A 24,389-nucleotide genomic window follows, 5' to 3' on the forward strand; every position below is an offset into this window, starting at 1 on the left:
CTTTCCTTTCCTTTCCTTTCCTTTCCTTTCCTTTCCTTTCCTTTCATCTCTTTCCTATCTCTTTCCTCTCCTATCCCTTTTCTCTCCTTGAATTGGGGAACAAGCACATGGAGCAGCCAAGGACCAGAAATTCTTTCCTTTCCTTTCCTTTCATCTCTTTCCTATCTCTTTCCTCTCCTATCCCTTTTCTCTCCTTGAATTGGGGAACAAGCACATGGAGCAGCCAAGGACCAGAAATTCTTGTCTGGAATTGACTCCACAAGGCTTTTCAGCCCCTGAGCCGAGCTCTGAGCAGGAATCACTCCCTCATTTCCCAGGTTTCCAGGAGAATTTCTGCACCCACTGAGCCTCCCACAGTGTCTCGGTGCCGCACACACCCGGGCATTTCTCCCTGGCTGTTCCAGGAGAGCTCTCCTCAGCACTGCCTGCTGCTCAAATCTAAACTCACCTTGAAAAACTTTCCCCTCAGCACTTTTCTGGCAGGTACCCAGGGCTGGATGGGATCCGTTTGCTCCTCAAATATAATTCAGAAATGGAACAGAGTAGAAGCTCTCTTTGTACTCCAAACCTCTGGCAATAACCGTCCTAGGTCTAAGCAATTACCAGCAATCATCTTCCTCCCTTACAGGAGTTTTCAGAATAAAAAAAAATGGATGCAAAAGGCTCCAGAAATGAAAATTCTGACATAAAGTTTTGTGATTTCCTAATCATTATACGATTTCTACTTAAATTTATGCACAGTGTACTTTAACTGTAGAGTAACTGCAGGATAATGGGGAGAAATTGCTTGTTTTGTAAAATCCGTAATTCTGACTAACAATGTAAATTTCTCATTACCTTTGATCCAGSTTGTGGGAGCATTACCATAACAAACCTACGGAGCATTCTGAGAGTTCAGAGACACTCAGAGGTGTTTTTACAGCAATAATGAATAACAGGGAATTGCTGTTACTTTCACAGCTTTTCAAATAAAGACAGCATTGTCCTGTACTGCTTTCGATTGTTCTCCATATTTCTCTACTTCAGTTCATTTTTTTTCTGTTGGCTCTTTGGCAACAGGAATTCTGCTGGGAATTCTGCAGCAGGAAGGGTCATGAAAAGCAGATGTGGGGTAGGACTAGGGGCCAGTTTAATTAGAGAATCTACTTTCAAAACTCAGAAGTGAAAGAAAATGGAAAAAAAAAAGCTCTCATCAGATCACCTGTAGCTTCTCCAAGGAGTTTGCTCTTTGGCAACAGGAATTCTGCTGGGAATTCTGCAGCAGGAAGGGTCATGAAAAGCAGGTGTGGGGTAGGACTAGGGGCCAGTTTAATTAGATAATCTACTTTCAAAAGCTCAGAAATGAAAGAAAATGGAAAAAAAAACATTGATGATCTGATCTCATCAGATCACCTGTAGGAGGAACCTTCCTCCAAGGTTTGAGGAGGAATCAACACAGCTAATAGAGCTCCTTAGGAAGGTTTTGTTTGTCTGTCCAGGATTTACCCCGCTGGTTAAGGACTCACCTGTCCTGGGCTCCGGGGTCGTTGTGCACGCAGGTGACCGTGGCCGTGCTCCGGGCGCTGTCCGTCTCCTCCTGCACTCCCCACTGGTCAGCATCGCTCACCCTGATGTCCGAAATCTTCACTCCYGGGCCCGTCCTGATCCTGTGGGGGAACAACAGCGATTGCTTGAGCTGCAGCTCCACAGATAAACGCAGAGTAAACAAGGAGGATGGAAGGAAATACTCCCTCTCCCATCAATAACCGAGGGTTGCAACCACGAGTCACTCTGCTTTAAAAACATAAACCAGGTCCAATCGTTTCAAAGAGGTGAAGTATGAGTTTCATTATGTGTAAAGCCACTCAACTTTAGCTTGAGCAATGTGSAGAGAATAAGAATGGTTTCTTTTTCTGTGGCACCAGGTTGATACAAATGAAACAGATGTGACGAAGCATAAGTTGAWTTAATTTGCTGTGTCTGTCCTGCAGTTTAAGATGGGGAATAAGAGCAATGTGATCTAAAATACATCCTCCTGCCTGCAAACCTTTGGGAGTGAGGTATCTTCTAATATCAGAGCTGTCTGCATGGAAAAAAATGAGTTTCACTGCTTGAAGACCGTAATGTAGGAAGGAGAGAAAAGGAGTAAGTTATCCTAGATTGAGGGAGGAAAATAATTACACCATTGCACCAGGATCTATCAAACAGAGCACATCAAACTGATGCTGCTGAAAATAAKATGATGCTGACATGGAAAACTTTGATTTCCTGAGTATGGCTAGAGCTTGAGAGCAGTGTGATAGCTGGGAAATGTCACCATTTTTTGGCTTTTAAAAAATTGCCAAAAATAAAAAGTCCATGCTCCAGCGAGGCTCAGCGTCAGGAACAGATTGCCAAGGAATRGGAAACAAACTGCTTTTAATAGCAGGAACTTCATTTGTGCAGCTTGACTCCTGMAACAAGCCTGGGATTACAACAGGAGTGCTGCAAAAATGCCTGGAGAACAATTAGGCAGAAAGAAACTGCTGCAGCGCCACGTTCGCCACTACTGTGACTTAATTAATTAAAAGCAAAGCCAAGAGGGACCTCTCAGTTATATGGAGGAGTGAAACAGCACTGCTGAGACCTGAAGCGTTACTTAACAGTGAATTGTGATGGTTTGCCCCGATGCCTCATGGCCACTTGGTGCTCATGTCACACTGGTAAAAATCTCCTTCAACTTCTGGGCTCGGATCAAAGCGAGTTCACGACTCAATGGGTGGTCTTCTCCTCTGAGCAGGAATTAATTCATCCTGCTTTTATGATATCCTTATTTTTGCCTGTGAGGCTTTACTGACTTGATGGGTTAAATCCATGCCTGGCATAACCAATCTGATGAAAAATATTCTCTCTCACAGAATTTTTACTTGATATTTTTCTAATTGTCTCCTTCCTGCTTTTCCGCAGGTGTTCATATCTCCAAACAACATCCCTCAAAGCTGATGTGCCCCTTTCCTATCACCTCCTCTTCTCTTTTTCCAGGGGAAYATTCACTTATTCTGTAGTAATTACACTGGACCAAATAATTCCTGCAAGACGCCCTGCACGGCTTTATTTCACACTGACTTGTAATTTACATGAGATGGAGAATTAGGCCCTCAGCAACGGATTCAATTTCTTTTTCATTAGACTTAGTCAACCACATTTGAAAAAAAACATTAAAAACAAACAAACCAAAACATCAGTTTTTAAGTGTTCTCTTTCCCAGCCAAAATTGTAGTTTTTTAACAAATTTACATTCCCATTCCCTCGTGTTCTCATGTTTTTCTTGATGTATCTGGAAACTTCTAAGCGGACTTTTCACTGGAGTCAAATCCTGGTTAATTAAAGGTTAATTGAAGGGCAGGAGATGATGGGGACACACACACCAATCCCAGGGTGACCCTTCCCACAATGACCCTTCCCACAATGACCCTTCCCAGGTGACCCTTCCCGTGATGACCCTTCCCACAGTGACCCTTCCCAGAGTGACCCTTCCCAGTGTGACACTTTCCAGAGTGACCCTTCCCAGGATTACCCAACCCAGAGTGACCCTTCCCACGATGACCCTTCCCAGAGTGGCCCTTCCCAGGGTGACCCTTCCCAAATGACCCTTCCCAGAGTGACCCTTTCCAGGTGACCCTTCCCAGAGTGACCATCCCAAGATGACCCTTCCAGGGTGACCCTTCCCTGGATGACCTTCCCAGGGTCACCCTTCCCACGATGACCCTTTCCACGATGATCCTTCCCAGAGTGACCCTTCCCAGGATGACCCTTCCCACAATGACCCTTCCCAAGGTGACCCTTCCAGGGTGACCCTTCCCAGGTGACCCTTCCCTGGGTGACATTCCCAGGGTCACCCTTCCCACAATGACCCTTCCCAGTGACCCTTCCCACGATAACCCTTCCCATGATGACCCTTCCCAGAGTGACCTTTTCCACAATGACTCTTCCCAGAGTGACCCTTCCCAGGTGACCCTTCCCACAATGACCCATCCCAGAGTGACCCTTCCCAGGATGACCTTCCCAGGGTCACCCTTTCCACGATGATCCTTCCCAGGATGACCTTTTCCAGAGTGACCCATCCCAGTGTGACCCTTCCCAGGGTGACCTCTGTGTTTTCTGGCCGTGCTGTCCATGCCCACAGCCTCCTCTGCTGTGCCGCCCCTGCCTCTCTGGGTGAGCACCAAGTGAACATCGCTCGCTGCTCCCCAGCCGCGTTTTCCAAAAAACGTCTCCCAATGCTGCCTTTTAGGAAAAATTCCAGTCTAATCCTTTGCATTGCATCTGCTCTGGTGGGCTGAGACAAGATGTCATTTTGCATTTTTGGATATCAGTAGAGCCAGGAAGGTTGAAAGAAGGAAGAAACTACGTTCAGCTTCTCACTTGGGAAAAGTCAAGAAATTCAAATTAAACCAGCCTACATATGGGAGGTTTGAGCCTACTGTTCCTCAGATAAGTGATTCATATCTTTAAAATCTGCCCCCAAACTCCACGGGCACAAAAATTAGCTAAGTGGTGCGGACTGAGGCTTTGAAAAAGAGTAAGGAATTGCTACCAGAGCTGACATGAGCTGGAGAAAGGATGGTGAATGGCACGTGTGGGGGCCCTGCTCTGTGCCAGGCTTCAATTAGAAGCTTGGGTGGATCATTTTTTTTTTTTATATCTCCCTTCCACATGCATAAAATACTGGAAAGTGTTGCTTTTCCAGCTCAGAGGGAGCTGTAAGGATAAGTGGAATTGCCTGAGAAAAATCTGATGTCCTTTCAATTTGCCAGCTGACAAAAATTCTGCCATCGCTGTCCTTGAAAACAGGAAAGGAGCTGCTGAAGCATCTCATAGAACATGACCCAAGAATAACTGTTACCACTAAGATGGCTTAATTACTTTTAAAATAAAAGTAAACTTTGAAATGAGAGGGGGGAAAAAAGGAAAAAGGGAATGAAACATGACAGCCAATTGGAAATTTGGCAAATATGGCATTTTGTTCCCATGAAATACTTGCTTTCTGAAAAGCAGAATAGTCAGACAGAAAAATGTTTTGGTACAAAGCCCTCGCCCACCTTTAAAATAATCCCTCGTGCATGGCATTGATAATGCAATTAGCATGGATGCGAGATAGACAGGGATTCTGAGGAAAATGTCCAAAAATGCCATCCCAGCCCAAAATGTATTCGACCCTGGGAATGGAGCAGCTCCAAACCTCTTCCCTCATTTCTCAGCACACGGGGAAAGGAAAAGGCACAGGAATTCACCAGGGCTGGAAGAAATAAGGGCTCAGAGGGATTTAAGCACTCCAGTGATGTTGGGAATTCCTCGGCCTCCCCGACAATTAAGTGCCAAACCTGAAAGGTAAATCCTTGCTTGGCACACACCCCCAGCCCCAATCCTGGCAGCAGGAATTGGGAAGGGAAGTCTTGGCAAAAGGAATTTTAAAATAGAAACAGAAGGRAAAGATATTTAGGAAATAAAACAGAGATGTGCTCACAGCAGATGGGAAATGCTCAAAATGATGAAAAAAATGACTTTTTCAGAGCTATTTCAGAAATCCTCTTAATCCCCCACCACATTCCACTATGGGGGAAARCACGATCTGAGCTAAATTCACTCTCAATGACGTACTAATAATAACAGTGATGATAAATTTCATTTGCAATTTCCAACCATTTCTGTAGTCAGCCCTTCCACACGCGTTTTTAGCCCAATTAAAAATAAAACCATTATGCTTCCCCTACAGGAAATCCAAGCTGTAACCAGTTTAGTCAACTGTCTCTGCAATCATCCCAATTCCCAGGCTCACATTAGATAGACACCCCTACCCATCTTTAAGACCAAACCAGAGCAGAGTTGAGTAATTCCAAGCCCTCACAGAGCATTTAACATATTTGAAGAATTGCACAAACAGCAAGCAATTAGTTCTGAACGAGGTCCCTGGGGAGTTTCTAGTTAAAATACATGTGTTTTAGGATACATTAAAGCAAGCATTATAAATTAAAATAATCACTGAACTCAGACAGAACATCTGGGGACTTSTGGGGTGTGGGTGAGATGGGCAGTGTTTCTGTAAGGAGTGCTCCARCAGAGGTGGAGAAGGAGAGGAGTTTCCTGGAGACAGAAGAAGGTGATTCATGGTTYCCACATCCAAGTGCACTCGGTGGCATTTGGGAGGGAGGCACAGACAGTCAGGAGTTCATCCCTGTGAAAGCAAAACCTTCCAAAAAAGTGTGGTTAGAGCAGAGGGGGGATGGGGTGGGAGCTGAGCTTCCCCAGGARAGGCACCATCCCTCTCTTCTGTCCTTCCCGAGCCTCCTGGGCACAATCCTTCATGGGTAACCCAAAAATATGAGGAGAATGAGGTGATGTAAAGTCCCCAGAAAACACAGGCAGAACCAGGAATTACACCTAGAGATGCCAAGAGTATTTAGGTATCTTCACCCTCCACCCACCCAGCTCTCCTGCTGCAGACCCACTGAGAGCAGCAGCCACAAAAACCATCCCTGGAAATGCCTTTTCTGCTGCTGTGGGCTTGGAGTGGGTGTGAAAAGGGAATCCTGCACTTCCTCACCTCTTATGGAAGTCAAATTTACAACAGCTCAGGSGATCAGGTCCTAAATCTTCACAAGCTAAGCAAGTGTTTATTTTCTAAAATATTTTCCCAAGAACTTTAGTTCTTTGTTCTTTTATATTTTAAAAGACCTGTCACAGATTTATGTTCAAATTACTTCCCCATCAAATTCTCCTTAAAATAGCAGCACAGGCCAGCTGTGTTTGCTTCCTCAATTCCATATTAATGGCACTATAAGCAAAGCTATTTCTCCAAGTAAAATACACTCAAAATGCACAAAGATCCTGCAAAGAGCCGAGCCCTCTCTGAAAGGTCACAAAAGTAGAAACACAAATAATGTGCTGTTTTATAGCAAAAAGGAAAAAGCAGCCTACACAGCCCCATGGAGAGGTGTAAGCATTCTGCAGGCAGAGGGCAATTTGGAGACAGTATTTTCATTCTCCAGTGTTTCTTATAGGAATTGCACAGATGAGTCTTTAGAACCCCAGGAACTGAATGGACAATAATAGCTGAATGTCAGTTTTTAGGACTCGGGACTGATTTCTTGAGAAAATTAGGAAAGCAGAATTTAACAAATGCAAAATGCAGTTTAAAATTGTGCTTTGTTGTTTTATTTTCTTATGCTAAAAATGGCAATTATTGCCATCAGCTTCTCACAGGGACAGTTTCGCAATGAAGATCAAGAATCCCAATCTATATGAATAGGCAAATGTCAATTTGGCTGGGCTGATTTCCTGAAACTGTTTGTACAAACTAAAACACATTTATACAGCATTAGAGGCACCATTTATACAGCAGCAAACTAAAGGAAAGCMCAGGTAAAAGGGTTTGATGGCAGCAAAATGTGAAAATCCAGGCCAATAATAGGTGTTGCCAGTGAAACAATGGTGGGACAAAACCCCCAYGTGTGGGGATAAAAACAGCTCAGTATTTACAGACAGAGGCAGCAACTTCCAAGGTCAGCTGGAGTTTTACTTCAGATTTGACCTCTGAATTTCATCCATGCTAAAAACTGCTCCGGTGAATGACCCCTCAGTGCATAATTGGCTGCAATGTGTTCCAAAACAAGAGCTGGGGATGCTGTGCTCTGCCTGCCTTGGCCCCGTTTGCCCCGAAACACCTTCCCCTGCAGGGTCACAGCTTTTGTGTCACCTCAGCTCTCTCCCACCTCTCCACCACACCAGGAATGTGCCTTTCCCTCCCCGTGGCACACCTCACTTCCTYCCCACAGCAGTTATTTTTATTCAACCTTTTGTCACTGTCTTACTTAACCCTGCCAAGCATTTGGGGCTGCAGCTCCTGTGAGAGCAGCTATTACTGTCACACAGCAGAATATCTCAATCCAACACACGCTCAAGGCAGAAAGGCAACGCCAAAAACGGGCAGGACAAAGCAGACAAAAACAGTTCAGGGACGGTGCAARGCAGGAACAGATCTGCTCAACAGCAGTGGTGGCTGACAGGAAAAAACCCAATGACTCAGAGAACAGAAAACCCTTTGAAATCACGGAGGGGATCAATGCTGAAGGTTTAGAATGATACAATTACCACTCTTCTACCCAAAAAGGTGAAGCTACCAACCGATTTTTTTTTGCAGCCCATCAAATGTTTCAAATTATGTAAAACATCAAGCTCACTAGCATATTGGATTTTGAATAATGAAAAGAGTAAACAGGATTTTAATTTGGATTCTGACAGTAAGGCGCTTTCCATGTGATAAATTAACTATTAGGGAAGACAAATTAACACAACCTCCCCTTGAGTATGATGGCTTATGATTCTGAGGAAGCTTTTACAGAAGCAYGATAAAAATAAGGCAGGATGAAAAACAGGATATGATGATGGAGGGAGTATTTTACCAAAAATTCTTCTTCCTTCTTTTCATCAAACTGAAAAAAGTGCAGCAATTTCTCTCAAGAGCCCCCCCATTTTTCCTAAGAATGTCTCAACATTTTAGGAGGGTTCCTCAGSTCCTATGTTATATTTCCATATGCAATGGAAAACTCCCAGATTTTGTCATTTTTTTTAAAGAGAGAAGACATTTTAAGATTTCATCTTCCCATTTCAGCAGAAACTCCATTTTTCAGTCTGCTCTCTCTCAGGTAAGCAAATACAGCTTAGAAAAACAGCAGAAAGGCATTCTAATTGGCTTGAAATTAAAGCTATTAATTTTTATTCTTATTCATTCCTGTCACAAACCAGACCTGTTTGATATGGATTTCCAACACTGCTATGGAAACCTGAGAGGTTCTGAAGTCTTTATGTAACATGAGATGAAAACGCCGTCTCCCACAGTGAGCACTGTTTTCTTTGAAATATGTCAACAGTGGAATTTTGTACCTCTGGGATAAAAAGGGTTGCCAGGCACTGGAACAGGAGATATCAGGTCCAAATCTATTGACTCAAGATATGTTATTAACCATTTAACTGTCCAGCAACTTCAAAATGGGAAGAAGGATGTTTACTCATCTTTGCTTGGAAATTCATATAAGGAAAAAAAMCCCTWCTATTTCTATGGAGACASCATGTATACCCAGAAATTGTACAGACACTGAATTTCAATATATTCCTGTAATTTTCCAGAGGTACTGGAAACTGCAGGTTAGAAATTTCTGGAACAATTGGCATTTTCTTGTTAAATCTAAAAGCCACAACTTATTGGAGTCTGCCTGAAAACACTGCCGTGCTTTTGACATACAAAATGCTTTAATTAAAATATAAACAAGTGTAGGTCTAGATTGTGCTGAAAGCTCCTAAATTCCAGCAAACTTGCCCCATAATGTTTGGGTTGCCAGCCCTGGCATCCCACTGGCCCAGCTCCAGTGACTCCTCTGCCCTTTGCCTGCCTGGAGGGCAGGAAAAACTGCCCACAATTTGCTAATAAATACACARTTCCTAGAACCTGTTGGACACTTTAGGCATTCCAAGTATCCAATAAACATGAATTAACCATTAGTACTRTTCATCACAAGGAGACAGCAGGTCTTTTTCCGAGTTTAAATGATCTTYATGTTACCCAAAAGCTCCTGACATCCTTTTCTCCTCAGGGTGCACCAGCCTGCCCTGAAACAGGAGATGTTTTCCTTTTTCCCAGTGTCTCTGTTGAGTTAATTGGGCTGTGCTGTGTTGATTGTTATTCCAAGAGCTCGGGAGTGCCCTTAGACATCTCAAGAACTGAACTGGGYGCCCTCTTCCCTCCAACACAACAATTTGTGCTAAACCTTCTCTGCAGAGAGGTGAGGTGAGAAGCTGGAGTGGTTTTCTGTAACAYATCTGCAGAACAATTATCAAAGCCCCTTCAGTCTCTTCAACTTTTCTCTAAAAGATCTAAAACACCCAGGCCATGTCCTTTACCTTCAAACCAATGCACTGCTCTAATAAATGAAACTCTTCCTTCAAGCTGAGAAGTTTTAAGGGACAATATGCATCACCTGAAGGTGTCCAAAGTGTTTTAACTGGGAATTCTTGCAATCATGCAGAAACACAGTTTTGGAAAACATAATGAAGAAATCAAAGTAAGTCAGAGATTTCCTTGTGCAAAGACAAAGCTACTCATGGGTTTCCTTTTATTGAAAGGTTGCTTTCAGAAATCAGCACTGCAAAAACATTTGCAGCCTGAACAGAGCTCAGGCCTCCTGGGAGACAAAGAATTGTTATAAAAGGGTCATTTTCTGCCTCTGCAAATACAAAAAAAAAGCTCTGAAGGTCACGGGTTCTGGAAGCACCTAAACAACAACAAAGTGAAAACTTTCCATCCCTCTCCCTGCAAAAGTGGATAATGAGCTCSATGGCATTGTCCTGGTCAACACTGACCACAGTTTACACATTTAAAATACTCCATCACTGCAGCTGAATTTGCTCACCACCTTAGAGTCTCATACAATTCCTGTAAGGAAAAGTTTATTAAATACTATGATATCATATTATATTAGTTATCTTTGACCAGACATCAACATATCTGACTTAAGGCCAAAAGRACCTTCCTGGGCTGCTGCTGAGTGTTCCAGGCAACTCTGGCATTTGTTGTGGTTGTTGGATTGGTTGTGGCACATTCCCTCAGCTCAGGCAGTGCTGTCAAACACCCAGGGAGAGAACCACCAGTGGGGTTGTGTGTTGGTGTGTCTCCTCCAAGAAAACGAGGCCAAAAGCACGAGGACACTCAGGARCAGCCATCTTTACCTAAACAATTGCTTCAAGCTGCACCAGCAAAAAAACGAACTAAAAATGGGCATTTGAAGGAGTGGATCTTTGAAACATATACACCTCTAATTTCACTGAACTCATCCCAACCCTTGGCACRTCCAGCAATGATCTTTAAGGGATCTATCCTACATTTTCCACACTTGCTCAGCACTCTGCATGCCAAAGCAGCCCAGAAAAGTTTGGTACTGGGATTTCCACCCAGGCTGTGGCAAGGAGACACTGACCTGAKCACAGGGGATGGAGTTGGAGGGAAGTGTTAAAAAAACCACAGCAATGAAAATCCTTTYGGAATTAAAAAGGCCACAAGAACTTTGCCTGAACTAGTAGTTGTTGTTTTTATTGGATTATTTTATGGGGTTTTATGTTGTTTAATCGAAGAAAGAAAATGGATGCCATAAAATATGCAGAGCTAACTGGGGCTGCAGAGTACATTGCTGAATATTGCTAGTAATGCCATTTCCCCTTCACTGTCAAAAAATAAAAATATCCTTCTTTATATCCCTGTCACATGGAACAGCAGTCCTCTCACGCTTGCCAATCAATCATCCTGGAGTGCACCTTTACCTTGAGCAGTATGTGCTAGGACGGTGAATAAGGAAACCTTAGGAAATAATCTCCCTTTCCACAAGATAGAATTCAATTTCCAGCACAGCTCAGACCAGTACTTTTCTTGAAAAGGTGGCACCATATATTACAGCAGAAACGCATTTTTCTGCTGCTAGTGAAAACTTTAGTGAGCATTATGATTATGTGGTTTGTACTCCAGGCACCAATGACCAGAAAGCAGGCTAATAACGTGTGAATGCTGATGAGAACAGCCCTCCAGCTGGGATAAAACATCAAAGACTTTTTTCACGCTGGGTTTTTTTATTTTTCCTCCATTCTCCTTTCTTTACTGCAAGGTTTTGTTTTCCTAACCTGCAGACAACAATTTTCCAAGATSCTCCTCAAGAGTCAGCCCTTCACTGTGGTGTTCAGGTAGCCCCAGTCAGCCCTTTGGCCACGGTGCCAAGCAGTTTTTATCTTTGGCAGCCCAGTTTGGTTTCTTCAGRTGATGCTTCTCAGGAGCTTCTTGAACACTCTCTGCAGGTAGATTGAGCCTTCACCAATGTCTCTTTGAATCCCCCTTTGGATCTCTGCAGCTTTGGCGAGGATTTTGCGAGTCCCAAGCTCTGCCTCTTGTCCGAGCTGTGCAGCACAGGGTGGCTGGTCCATAATTACTGCAGTAAAACCCAGGRAAAGCCCCACAAACGGACATGCCAAAGCCCTGTCTGCCTGAATTCTTCTGCACTGTTTCTAACYGTGAAGATGAACAGACAGCTTTTTGCCTCTGGATGCCCTGCAGCTCCAAGTCCCAGCTTTCTCTCTCCAGATGTGGCCAAAACAGCGTTGTGCAAGCTCTGCCTGACAGACTGAGCCCAGCAGCCCCAGAGCCAGAGATGGCCAAAGAGCTGAGGAGGATTCAGCCCTCCAAAGTGTGCTGCTCACAGTGCTGCTGCAGCTCAGAAAGCTTATCCAGCCTTGAGAAGCTGTCAGGAAAATTTACCAGCCACCACACAAAAATTACTTGCCGTTTACCAGAGTGATTGATGGCAAGGCAAGAAACTAATGGCGTTTTACTTGCCTGTCGAAAGAAATTACTCATCCTGGACCAGCAGGATTGGGGAAGGATTCTTTAATCCTTACAGCGATTTTTAAATTAAACTCCAGTGTTAGAGGGCTGAAGAGCAGTCACAGACAGCAGCTGGCTTCAGGATGATTCCAAATGACATAGCACGGACAGACAGGTCTGGCACAGCAGTAAGAGGGTGAAAGGCAGCTGCTCACTGAGCTCCTGACTCTTTTTTAAAGCATGTGCAGATTTTAGGAGGCCAAACCCATTCCCAGATCATTAATCTCTAACAAAGACCTAAGTCATGGCACTGTGCATGTAATAAAAGTTGGGGATATAATTGGACAAAAAAGGCCATAATCAAAACTGGAGGCTTAAGGGGCAGAGGAGTGTGCTCCCAYTTTGTCTGGATGTGCAGAAGGGCACAGCACTGTAAGGGATTTATTCACTTCCTAAATCAGTGGAGGTGATAGGACCATTCCCTCTGTAGCATTCCCTTTCTTTCCTAACACCACACTAAAACTTCCTTTCTCTTTTAGCGTTTTTCCTTTACCATTGCAGCTGTTCTGTTTTCACCAGTGAATTCAGCACTGCCCCTGCAGGGACAGCAGATCCTCCAGGTCACAACATCCTCAAGGGCAAGGATGAGCTATTTGGGGCACACAGCATTCATTCAGGAGATTGCCAAGAGGGAAGGACTCAAAAAAGGGCCTTGACCAGCAGCTGATGATTACAAACMGTGGTTATTCCAACCCCAGCACTGYCCTGGAGAASGTCTGTGAGACAAAAAGCAAAGGACAGCCCACCTTTTCAGGGTGTGAATGAGCCACTCTCACAGCTTTGATTTTGGATTGCCTGTTTTCTCGACCAGTCTTTATGATTCAAGCTCCTTACAAATCCTCAGAAATGGGATGAAAAACCATCTCTGCCAAAGGGCACAATCAAAAACGGGGGAGGAGGAAGGATTCATGTTTCCTGAAGATGACACAGGCCTAGGTGCCAGCTATCAAGCAGCCTCTTAAACTTTCAGCATTTCAAAGAGAACACTCTGTTTGCAATAACACTCCAAAGCCAGGTTTTCCCACTGAGGGAGGTTGTGGGGCACAGAATCAGCTTCCCATAAAACCAGCCACAATCCATTATAACACATTCAGTGATTTTCAGTGAAAAACACTCACAGTGAGAYACTGGATCCAACTGAGCATTAAGCACTTCCCGTTCCTGTTCTGCTTCTCCAACTGTACYAGTCCCTAACCCTGTTAGTCATGAATCCTTGATTAATGAGCCTTGTTTAGAAGATGTGAATACTGAAATTGCTCTGATATACAGGCTCTAACCACAGAAAGACAATTGAATTCAGYGAGGGAATCTGCTGTGCTTAGGGGGGATTCCAAACCTCCAATAAAGGAAATCAGCTGTTAAAGCGTGTTAACAAGGGGCACACGCTGTGCTCTCAGCTCCCTGGTGCCGTGTGATGGTCTCACAGCTTGGCATCTGGGGGCACAATCGTCTTTGTGTGTTAAGGATGTTTAACATCTGCTTGTAAATCTGGGGCCAGTCAAAAAAATGGCTGTGAGTGGAGCGAGGACGATGCCAGCGTGGTTTTACACCAGAATCCTTAACTATGAGSAACATGAGCACACACACACCCCTCCTGTTGTACAGCAAGGACCAATAACCCAGGGCTAAACTAATTATGACTCGTTATGCTTGAGCAGGAAAACAGCAGCCTGCTTCAAGGGGACATGTAAAACAAGTGTCTCTGTGGCTCTGCCTCCAGTGCCTGCAAGGGAAGAACTGTCTCTTGGGAATCTTCAACTGCCGGGGTGTCCAGAGGAGCAGATCCCTCCCCAGCTGGGGACATGGGGACATGGGGACATGGGGACAGGCAGGACAGCTCTGCTCTCCAGGCTTGACAGCAGGGCTACACAAGGCCCTCAGCAGCACAGCCTTCTTGTTTACTCTAACAGAAAAATGTATTTCTCGGGATGTAAAAAATCTGATACAGCAGGGAAAAGGTATTTTTCATTAAATGATATCACTAATCATGTGCCCATGAATACTCAGAAACAATTTGGGGGGTAGGGGGSGACCTTAATTATACTTGAAATGGCTCATAAAATGCACCAAGATGGAAGAAATATTCCTTGTTCTGCTGCAGCACTTTCAGGAGGCTAATCCTAGAGACCAGAGGATTTATTCCTGAAGACAGGCCCTTTTCCCCCCGAGCTCCTCCCCAGCCCTTGAGAGAAGATGACCTTTTCTGATCTTAAAACTTCTTGAAAAAGACAGAAAGATTAATTATGCTCCTCCCTACTTCATCCTCACRGAACATCTGAGTGGTTTCTACAGCTGCAAAACCTTTATTTCCAGGGCCCTTTTGACTGAACTGCTGAGATATTCAGAGACCCATTAAACCAAAGGGGAAGACCCATTCAGTGAGCCTTAGCATGGAGAGGAGCTGGGGGAGGGAGGCTTAAAATTATCTTGTACTTAGGTTAAGGAGACAGCTGGGGAAGATTTATTCATAAATYAAGCTCTCCACCTTCAGAGTGACCCATTCTCGTGGTGCTCTGCACACAGGAGATGCTGTTGGGTTTCAAAAGGGGAAATGCATCCTGATCCAACCACTCTGCTTCTTCCTGCAGGAGATCCATGGGCTGAAGAAGCAAAAGCAAAGTGATCTGTCCCCGGTGTTTTTATAGACACAATTTTGCACCTACAAGTCACAATTATTTTCCAATTGCAACATTAACACCGAGTTGGAGCCCACCTTTCAGAGCAGTTTCCTGCACGGGTGGTGGTCAATGCCTGCCTGATTGTGGTTGTAATTGTTTTCTACAGCAATTACTCTTCCCAGGGAGTGATTGGTGACCCAAAGCCATATTCACAATTACCAGTGTCAATATTTTGTGGATATTCAAAGTGAACATAGTGTGTAACTGGGCTGAGATTGCTTTCTAAACTGATATGTGGGCCATCAGTGATCTGATTGGCTGATGAAGAGCTCAAATTACAAAGGCACCATTCAAAAAATCACAAAATATAAGGCTGACATCTTTTGATTTTAAGTGGTGCCAAGGGTRCTTCATTCCTTCCTGGTGGTGCTGCCTTCCTGACTTGAATCTTCACTGTCAAGACATCATCCTCAATTAACTTCAGGCACAACTATTCCCAGTGTTAACACTCTGCCCACCAGACTAGCAGTGGGTTTCTAAAGTGGGTCTGCCAGCTGGAAGCAAAACTCATCTATCAGAAATACCAACATTATCCATCTTTTCTCCTTTTTGGAACAGTGAGACCTCAGCAGCATCATTATATTCAAGTTCTGACTTAGTCCTGAGAATATTTTATCTTATTTTTACTTGGGGAACCCCTTTCTTTACTGCATATTCCTGCAGTAAAGATCTCTCTGCAGTTTTATGTGAAATTAAGTAGCCAGTGTCACACACGTGGTGCTGCAAAGACTAAATCATGATATTAAGCAAAGTCAGGGTTTAATTTCGCTGCATGCAGCAGGTGAGATTGGGAAAGGCTAGATTTGGAGAATGTAATAAGCAGTCACAGGTGAACATAAAATATAAATGCAAAATGCATTTCCTCATATTTATTGCATTTTTTTACATCTAAATCAGGCAGATTTTATTCCACAGATTGAGACTGATCTGAAGTAATTTAGTGGGAGGCTGGTAGTTGAAACACATAATCACATTTCTAGAACAATGTAATTACATTGAATTTAATGTGATTTCCTGCCACAGGTTTAAAAGTGCAGCCTCCTCCACATTCTCAATTTATGCTGAACATGACACTTGATGTAAGAGCACTTTTACATAGCCAGGTGAAGCATTGCATAAGGGGGGGAAATACTCAGTGACCCCTTGAATTTCCCAGGACCATCAGACAAAGATGCCAATCATGAAGTACCAGTAAGCTGAAATCTTGAATTTCTAGGAAGATGCTGTTTCAGCAGATGGCCATTGATTTTAGATTTCATTTTCATTAAATGTCTCACAAGGAACAATTATGTCGACCTTAAGAGCTTGTGCACAAGTCAGCTCTGCTCTGTGGAGCACAGAAATTTGATTGGAAATTCAGAGCAGAGGCGTTTTCAGGATTTTGTGGGTTGTAGATGTTTCAGAGAGTGCTGTGATAAAGACTTTATAAAAAGAGCAGGCTAATAAAGGGATAGGGCAGGTCATACCCATTAAGAATTGCTAGGAAATACGGGGAGGAAACTAATTGCAGTCTGAATGGAGACCAAGAGCTTGAATCCCCAAACAAACTCAAAGGGCTGGAAATGTATCAAAGCTAGGAATGAAATAGCAGTCATTGGTATTTATTTTACTRCTACAARTTAGTTAAAAGTTGATCTAGAAAAAGTGTGTAAGGCAATGAATCTGGATAGGCCACACTGCCAAAGCACAGCATAAACAGGGGATTACTCTTAAAAATAAATAACAGTAAGTTACAGCTGATCAGATGAAATTCTGCCTGATATGAAACAACTCAAGTAATCTCTTTGCAGAATAATTCCAAAGTTGTACAAATGGAGGCATATTTACAAGTAATTTGTGAACAGAAAGAAAAATGAATAAATTGATCAAAAATGCTATTTACTGCTGGCAGTTCATTTGACTTTCTGCAGAATGCTTCAACATTTATATTCCTTGGTTGGAATAAATAAGTATTGAAATATAATGGATAATGAAGCAGATGCTAAAAGGCAATCAAAGTGCACAGGATTTTTTTCCCCAAGACCAATATAAATCTGAATGAAATAAAAGTTGAAAAGTGGGTTTTAAAGCTGGAGACTTTTATGAAAAGTAAACGAACAATGGATTTAAAGCRGTATAATTACTGATGAATCACAACAGTATGGAAATGGCCTCATAGAGCTCCAAATGCATTATACACTGTGGAGGGGGAGGGAGAAGAAGAACAAAAGCCCCTAAAAGGAGACAACACTGAGCCTTCGCCCAACTCAACCACCCTGCATTGATGTAGAATTAACAATGCAAAATGTAGAATTAAATGCAAAAATGCATTTAGGTTATAAAGCATGCATCCAACACACACACTGCTCAGCCCTTCCTCCTTCCCAACAGCAGCTCCACACTGCAATCCCTTAGCTGGGTTTCATCAAAGAGCAAATGCATTTGCTGAAATTAATTTTGGGCTGCAGCTTCTTAAAAGGTGCCCATTTCTACATCAGGCAGATTAGTGGCAGAGCCGGCTGGAAGTTGCAGTCTTAATCAAAACAAAAAATGTACTAAGCAGATTTTCCCTTTTGTTTACTGAAAAGCTACTTTCTTCAAGGTGACTCGAGACAAGAGGCAGTTTGCTTAAAGACTAAAAGATTTGCCAGAGGTCCCCTTTTTTCATCCCTGATCACTTCCTCCAGCTCAGGTAGAGAATCCTGCAAAGGGAATTGGACAGTGGAGTCAGAATCTTTCCTAATTTAAACAGTCCAATTGCAAACCAGAACCAACCAGACACAAACACTTGGRTTCAAACTTGATCAAAAATGGTTAGAAATGAGAAACAATTTGGYTATGACAGGATTACCATTACATTAGCTGCAAGGTCAACTCAACTATTCAGAATTTCCATTATGCAGCAAAAGGAACACAAATCCCTGCATTCCCCATCACCACTCCAACAGATACATATTCAGATTTCTTTCTGGAATAAGTGCAAATTTGCTTTGATTCTATGACATTTCATCACTTAATACATTTATAGCATGTCAAGGGAAAACTTGACTGAATTCACAATGCTGTACTGATTGAGTTCCTAATAGGAACAGCTGTCAGAAGGACTTGTAAGGATAAATTTCAAAATCACATTTCCTAGCTGGCAGAGGACTTTCTGCACTTTCTGTACCTACATACAGAATTTTCTGGGCCACTGAGATGGAGAGCCCCTCTCTTCCCAGTTGCCACAGCCCATATCACCACAGCAGCCACACCAATACCTGTACAAGACTTCTTTTCCCAGAGTTCTGCATTTGAGTCTCAAGTTGTGGAGGCAGAAAAAGCTTTGCTGGAGATTCATGGACTCCATGAGGAAAGGAGCAAAGGAAAGGAGAAGGGAAAGAAGTGAGAGACCAATTGAGGGGAACCCACCAAAAGGTCCCCCAAGTACAAACTACCCAACCACAGAGCTCAGACGTGAGCAGAGAACCCAGGAGGCAACAGAGCTGGGGCTCAGCATCTACCCCAGCTGAAAATGGGCAAAGACGACACAGAAAACCAACTCAWTTCAAGTTTGAGCCCTTGGCCATTGCCCCAACCTCAGATCTTCCTGCTCCTCTCAATCTCTACCTATGAATGGGAAAAAAATCAGAGGAGTTTTCCTCTGCTCCCAATCCCTCCTCTGAAATTTTCCCWTTTGTTTAGAAAAGTGTTCAAAATACAACTTCAAAGTGAACCTAAGCATTTCCAAATTCCTGTCCCTCTCTGCAGAGACCTGTAAGGCCCTGAAATTACCTGCTTTGTAAACTCATGACATGGGTGAACACATCCCCCTGTTTTAATTAGGYAAAGAGGGGGGAAAAGCAGTACTTTTCAATACTTGAAACCAACCAGTTCCAAATAAATATTTGAAGTTGTCGTGATTGTTAGATAAGCAGCTTCTGCAAAGTGATTGCAAACGTTGCAATTGTTTTGCCATAGGRTTGCCAGCAGCTGGAAGCTCCGAGATGCCCATTTCAATCAGAAATTTTCCATTTCAAATGTTTTTGGCAGTTTGTTCCGAGTGAGAAGTGTTCCCATCACGAGAGCTTTCAGAAGACCACAAGGAGTGAAGCACAGGTGGCTTTTCTTAAAGCGGGGGCAGAGCACAGCTTTCTGTAAACACTCCTTTTTATCAGTAAATAAATAAGAAAAGGTGCTGTGCTGCACTTTCTGCACTGCTATTAGGCAGCTGAGAGGCTCCTGCTAGACCAGACAAAGCCTTCAGTCAGTCCCACAAAATATTCCCAAACAAATGAAAAGAACGGTGGGAGGAATTCACTTAAAAGTGCGTTCATTGTTCTTTCCTTTTCATTAAATATAATAATATGCAACAGCTCCTGGTGGTGTTGAATGGACAATACTCTTCACTCTTTTTTCATTTGCCAGCACTTCAACCACTTGGTACTTACATTCTTCTGCCTAATCACTACCTTGCTGTTGTTAAAATCCATCATCCACTAGGGGCCAAATCTTGAGGTCYCCACTCAAACCCTCTCTTAAATGAGCTCTTAGGAGGATTTTTGCATGATTAAGCATCACAGGTTTTTTTCCCTAGCTGATATTTGAATAAAGAACACAAGAATTGGCCTTGATCATTACCATAATGCTTTCGTATTTTCCACAATGCCACTCAAAAGCCTAAAAATATGGCAAAGAAGCCCCGCAGGGAATGAAGCAAAGTGTCTGTATTTGCACCAGGAACCAATTGCTGAACTAGGAAAAAAAAAAAAAAAAAAAAAAGGATATCTGGAATAAACCTGGAGGATGCATTAGCAGAAGCACTTGTGAGCAACTTGCCCTTTAAAGCACTCATGGGACAAATTCATCTCGAGAGTCACTTCAAAGGGAATGGTCTGTAATCAAAATTAATCACAATTAATTTGGCCCTAGGTTTGTGCCGCGGAGAGCAGGCTCCTGCAGTCAGYGCTGCGGGCAGCGGATGGCAGGGATCACATCCACAGCGTCCACCTCTGCTGATATTGCCAATTCTGCTCTGCTGGTGCCATCATCAAATGCTGCAACAGGATTCGGGCCAAATTTGCTTATCGGCTCTGAACCATGAGGCCAGCCAGCAATATGTGCTGAATGGCGCTTTTGGAGGATGTCATCTTTCTATTTTTATTACCTAATTCTCTTCCTCCCGCTCCCTGTGGCAAACCAACAGTTGAAATCACCCAGCAGAAGCTAACAGGGTTATGTAAGTGTCCATTTGCTGTACATATGCTCTCCCCCCTCAGGCAGGAGATCACCACGGCTCCAGAGAAGAGAGGTGCACCTTGCAGTTTTGATGTCTGAGCACATCAGGGTTTGGAGGTGTTCAGTGTCTCCACCCGTGCTGGAGCAGAGAACTGGCACAGGGGCAGATTCAAAGGCAGACAGCGATGCTCCTGGGCTGGACACCGATCCTTGTCTGCCCACAAAACCCAGCCTCACTAAACCCAGCTCTACGTGGGCCCCTCTCAAGGCAATGCTCAAGAGACACAACAACCCTCAAGCTTTTTGCCCGGGCTTAACCCCTCGGTCTGTCTGCACGAAAGCAAAACATTTCCTTGATATGGAAAGATGAAGCTTCCCTGTCTCTTGATCCCTCTCAGTCTCCACCATCTGTTTCAAAGTAAGCCAGTTTTACARACCTGGATAATTCTTTTGTTYCAAAAATACTCAATTTTYACTTAAAAGAAAGAATATTAATCCYTGTAAYCCATGAATTATGGTGCCCTTCACCCCAAGGTATGTCAGAATGGCACAGGCCCTATAATGTGATGGACTCTTGGCACCAAATCTCKTGGTCTCTGGAAGCATCCAGGGTTTAAAACCTCAAGAAAACTGTCTAGGAAAGCTAAACTCCTTAACACCAATTCAGCATTAAGAATATGACATGAAGTTTAAAGTAGGCTTTTTAATTATGCATATTCACATCTTTTTGTTTGCTATGTTCTACCATGAAAYTTTGTCCAAATAGAGCTCACCATATACAGCACTAAGGTTTTACCCACAGTCAGAATCTGTAAGTACAGATCCTCCAAGTGTTCACAAAACTCCAAGTGAAGACAAAACTGATTCCYAGTGCCCCTTTTCCTTGCATTTTGGGAGGTGAATCCTCCCAGAATATAGTGTTATCACTCCAAAAACACCCTAAGTTTTGAATGTAAATTGATGTGACATGTATCTAAAATATGTGAAATCCAGCAACTGGAAATGTTGGGTTGTTTTCCACGAGGCACTTGCTCCCTCCTGCCAGCAGATGGGCTTTACCAAGCCCAGAGAAGATGATCCCAGACTGTGTCAGGTTCCAACACGGCAGCAAAACAAGGGGCCATCGCAGCAAATGAGAAATGTGTCATTTTCCCCACCTTTTCTGGGGTGGTGAAACAGAAGCACAAGGAAAGCAAGTAAATCACTCCCGACCACACCAAGAATAGCAGCAAAATCCCCAAGCACAGCACACGCTACATACTTGTAGTAACAAAAAATATATCTGTCACTGCATGTCACACGAGCTCATTCAAACTAAAAATTTATCACTTGCTTCGGACTCCAGCCAGGTGACAGCAAATATATCATGGAGCTGTCAACAATCTGCTAATCTGGGCTGTGAAGTGTAGGAATAYGAGAAGCTTAAAAATATACTGCTCCTTCAGAAACCATAAATTTTGCTGGCTCTTTCTCACATACCACTGGGTAATAGGTCTACTCCAGCTCCTCCACTCCCACCCGCTGCAGTTAAACAGTTTCATTTTGCATGTCTATTTAGAGAATGACAATCAGGCACATGAGGAGTGCAAATCACCCATGGGTATAGCTACAAAGAAACRCACACCCTTCTCTGGCTCTTTGATTGAGAAGAATTACCAGTGGCAGATTTAACTGCAAAGCTGGTGCAGAAATCCCAGGACAGGCACTGCTAGATTTTCAGAGACAGCTGGAATAGCATTTCTGCCCATCTGGAAACCTGATCTGTTGAGATCTTTGGAACAGAGAAGAAAGCAAAAAGAAGAGGAGGAAGACCTTTCCTCCTCCATTTGAAACCCAACCATGTGTCCAGGCTGCACCTTTGGAGAGAGCAGAGGATGGCACAGTCCCCTGAGTGAACACTCAAGCAAGGACTTCAACTTTTCCTAGCTCATMTATTGGACAAGAATTGCCTGGAGAAGGCAGCTGGACTCATTGTTCTTTGTGCAACTTCAGTTCTTTAACTGAATTTCTGTCACGCCAAACATCTTGGTGTACCTGCCATTCTTCATTTCCTACTCCGGCCACAAACTTTAGTTTTCTCTCCTCAGCACCTCAACAGCGCATAATTACAACTAATTATCGATCACTGAGGGATTACCAGTTGACAAATCCAATTTCCACATTGTTATCAAGCATGACTGACTGGGGCCTGGAGAGGATAAAGGTACCTGTGGAAATGTGCAGCTCCCTGAGCTGGGTGGCACCAGRGCTGTCACTGTCACCAGCACCAAACCCATCAGGTGCAGTGGCACCTGAAGGCTGAGATGTTTAGGGACCTATTACACAACACTCTCAATCTACACAAACTGTCAGTCCTCATCCCACAGAGATTTACAAGCCTGCCTTTTACATCTGTAAATGTATTCAATTTGGCTGCATTTGTACCACTTCTGCATCCCATTTCTGCAAATATTCTCACAAGCAAAGCGAGCTGGCAGCGATGTGCAGAGAAACAGCTCATTTCAGGGAAAAACGCCACTCAATTTTCCTCAAAGCAAATTTTAAATTTGCATGCTTTGGTGCACCTGCTGATCTCAACAAATTGGATAATGAAGGAAAGGGGAGAGCTGTGCAGCCCCGGTGCCCTGGGAATGCAGCTCACACGCTGCCCATTAATGCCATTTGTGGCTGCAGCAGCTCAGTTACCCAGAAATCAGGAGTTTGTGCCACACGCCCTCTGTGTCATACAATCGAGGCACTGTGCACACAGAGCATTTCAGAAAAAAAAAGTATTAAAAAGAGAAATCTGAGAGAAAAATACATGGAGCTGCTCAACCGTCATTGAACGGAGTAAAAAAGCAATGTTTTAATAAGAAGTCACATGATGAATTTTTTCCCAGTTGTACTTCAATGGAGTTATTCACATAATTCAAGCAGACACAAATCCCAGTGTGAAAATATCTGTGCTCTTGTAGCCCAGTGGCAGCCCTTCCAGCATGACTTACAACAAAAGGCTGAGAAAGTCCACTCCCCTGGTACACACAAATTGGTTTATTATTAGASCTCATCCAGCACCATTATTTTCTGACAGTAAATGTGTTTTTAACAGAATTGAAATTGCTGTGAAGAACATTTTTCTTGCGAATGTTTAACTTTTCTTCGGGGAAAAACCACATTTTTGTTTCACGTCTGTTTAGCATTAAGATACATTTCCCTTTCCATTCTGCTCCGAAGGAAGCACGACACAATTTACAAAATGCTGCACTAAATCTTCCAGGTTCCTAAAATAAAAAAACCTGAGCATGAGCCTTACATAAAGAAAGATTGCAAGTGCCTTRCTAGGACTTTATTCATTAAAAAAGACTCAACTCTATTCTGCTTCTTGTCTATGGAAGTGAAATATGATTTTATTAAATGAAGCCCTTAATATGTTTGCTAAGACTCTGTCAGGCTGAACATTAACTACATTTCCATTGTTTTTCAAGTCCAAAAAAGAAAGTTGTTCTGCAAAGAGACAACCTCACTTACAGCTTCTTAACCTTCAGACGGGCAGGGAAATTTGCTTTATGAAGTGMATTTACAATATCCAGCTCACACACAGTGCATTCACGAAGAGAAAATGCAACAGCTTTCAGAAATCTTTTAAGGAAGGGAGAGGAGAAAAAGAGAAGAATAAACCACAATAGCTGCATTTCGATTTGGGGTAGCAAATTGCAGATATTTGGGGTAGCAAATTGCCCCGATTCTGGGCACCCCCCTGCACAGACCTGCTCATCCTCACTAAGAAATAATACCCGCAGGGTCTGTGCCCTTTGCAGCTCCTAAATGTCCCCGCACAGAGGCATTTTCCGGGGGGTTRATGCTCGGAGGGAGGTGATGCTCGGAGGGRGGTGATGCTCGGAGCCCTTTCCGGGGGATCACAGCCCAAAAAGCGCTTCCCCTCCCAGCGGGCACCTGAGCCCGCACCGAGCCGCGTTCCCAGAGCGCTCCCCCGCCCCTGTTGGTTTTTGCGGGGTTTTGTGCTCCAGACACAAGTCCGCTCTGCCCTCTCCTGGCCTGCGCACAGATCCGAGCCCTGCACGCCCTGCATCCCCCGAGCA

General features: G+C 43.6%; 1 protein-coding gene across 1 annotated transcript in view; it reads right to left on the reverse strand.

The window, feature by feature from the left end:
- The window catches only part of LOC130585462 (transmembrane protein 132B-like), a gene marked incomplete at its 3' end in the record, with an annotated part of 85,839 nt that overhangs the window by 47,629 nt on the left and 13,821 nt on the right, over nucleotides 1-24,389 (reverse strand). The window contains exon 3 of the mRNA XM_057385962.1: nucleotides 1,506-1,646. Within this exon, the coding sequence (XP_057241945.1) occupies nucleotides 1,506-1,646 (141 nt within the window). The remainder of the gene's footprint in view (nucleotides 1-1,505; nucleotides 1,647-24,389) is intronic.

Source organism: Malurus melanocephalus, unplaced genomic scaffold (genome assembly GCF_030028575.1).
Source record: "Malurus melanocephalus ecotype Western Australia unplaced genomic scaffold, MMel_1.1 scaffold_895, whole genome shotgun sequence".
In the NCBI taxonomy this organism is placed as follows: Eukaryota; Metazoa; Chordata; class Aves; order Passeriformes; family Maluridae; genus Malurus; species Malurus melanocephalus.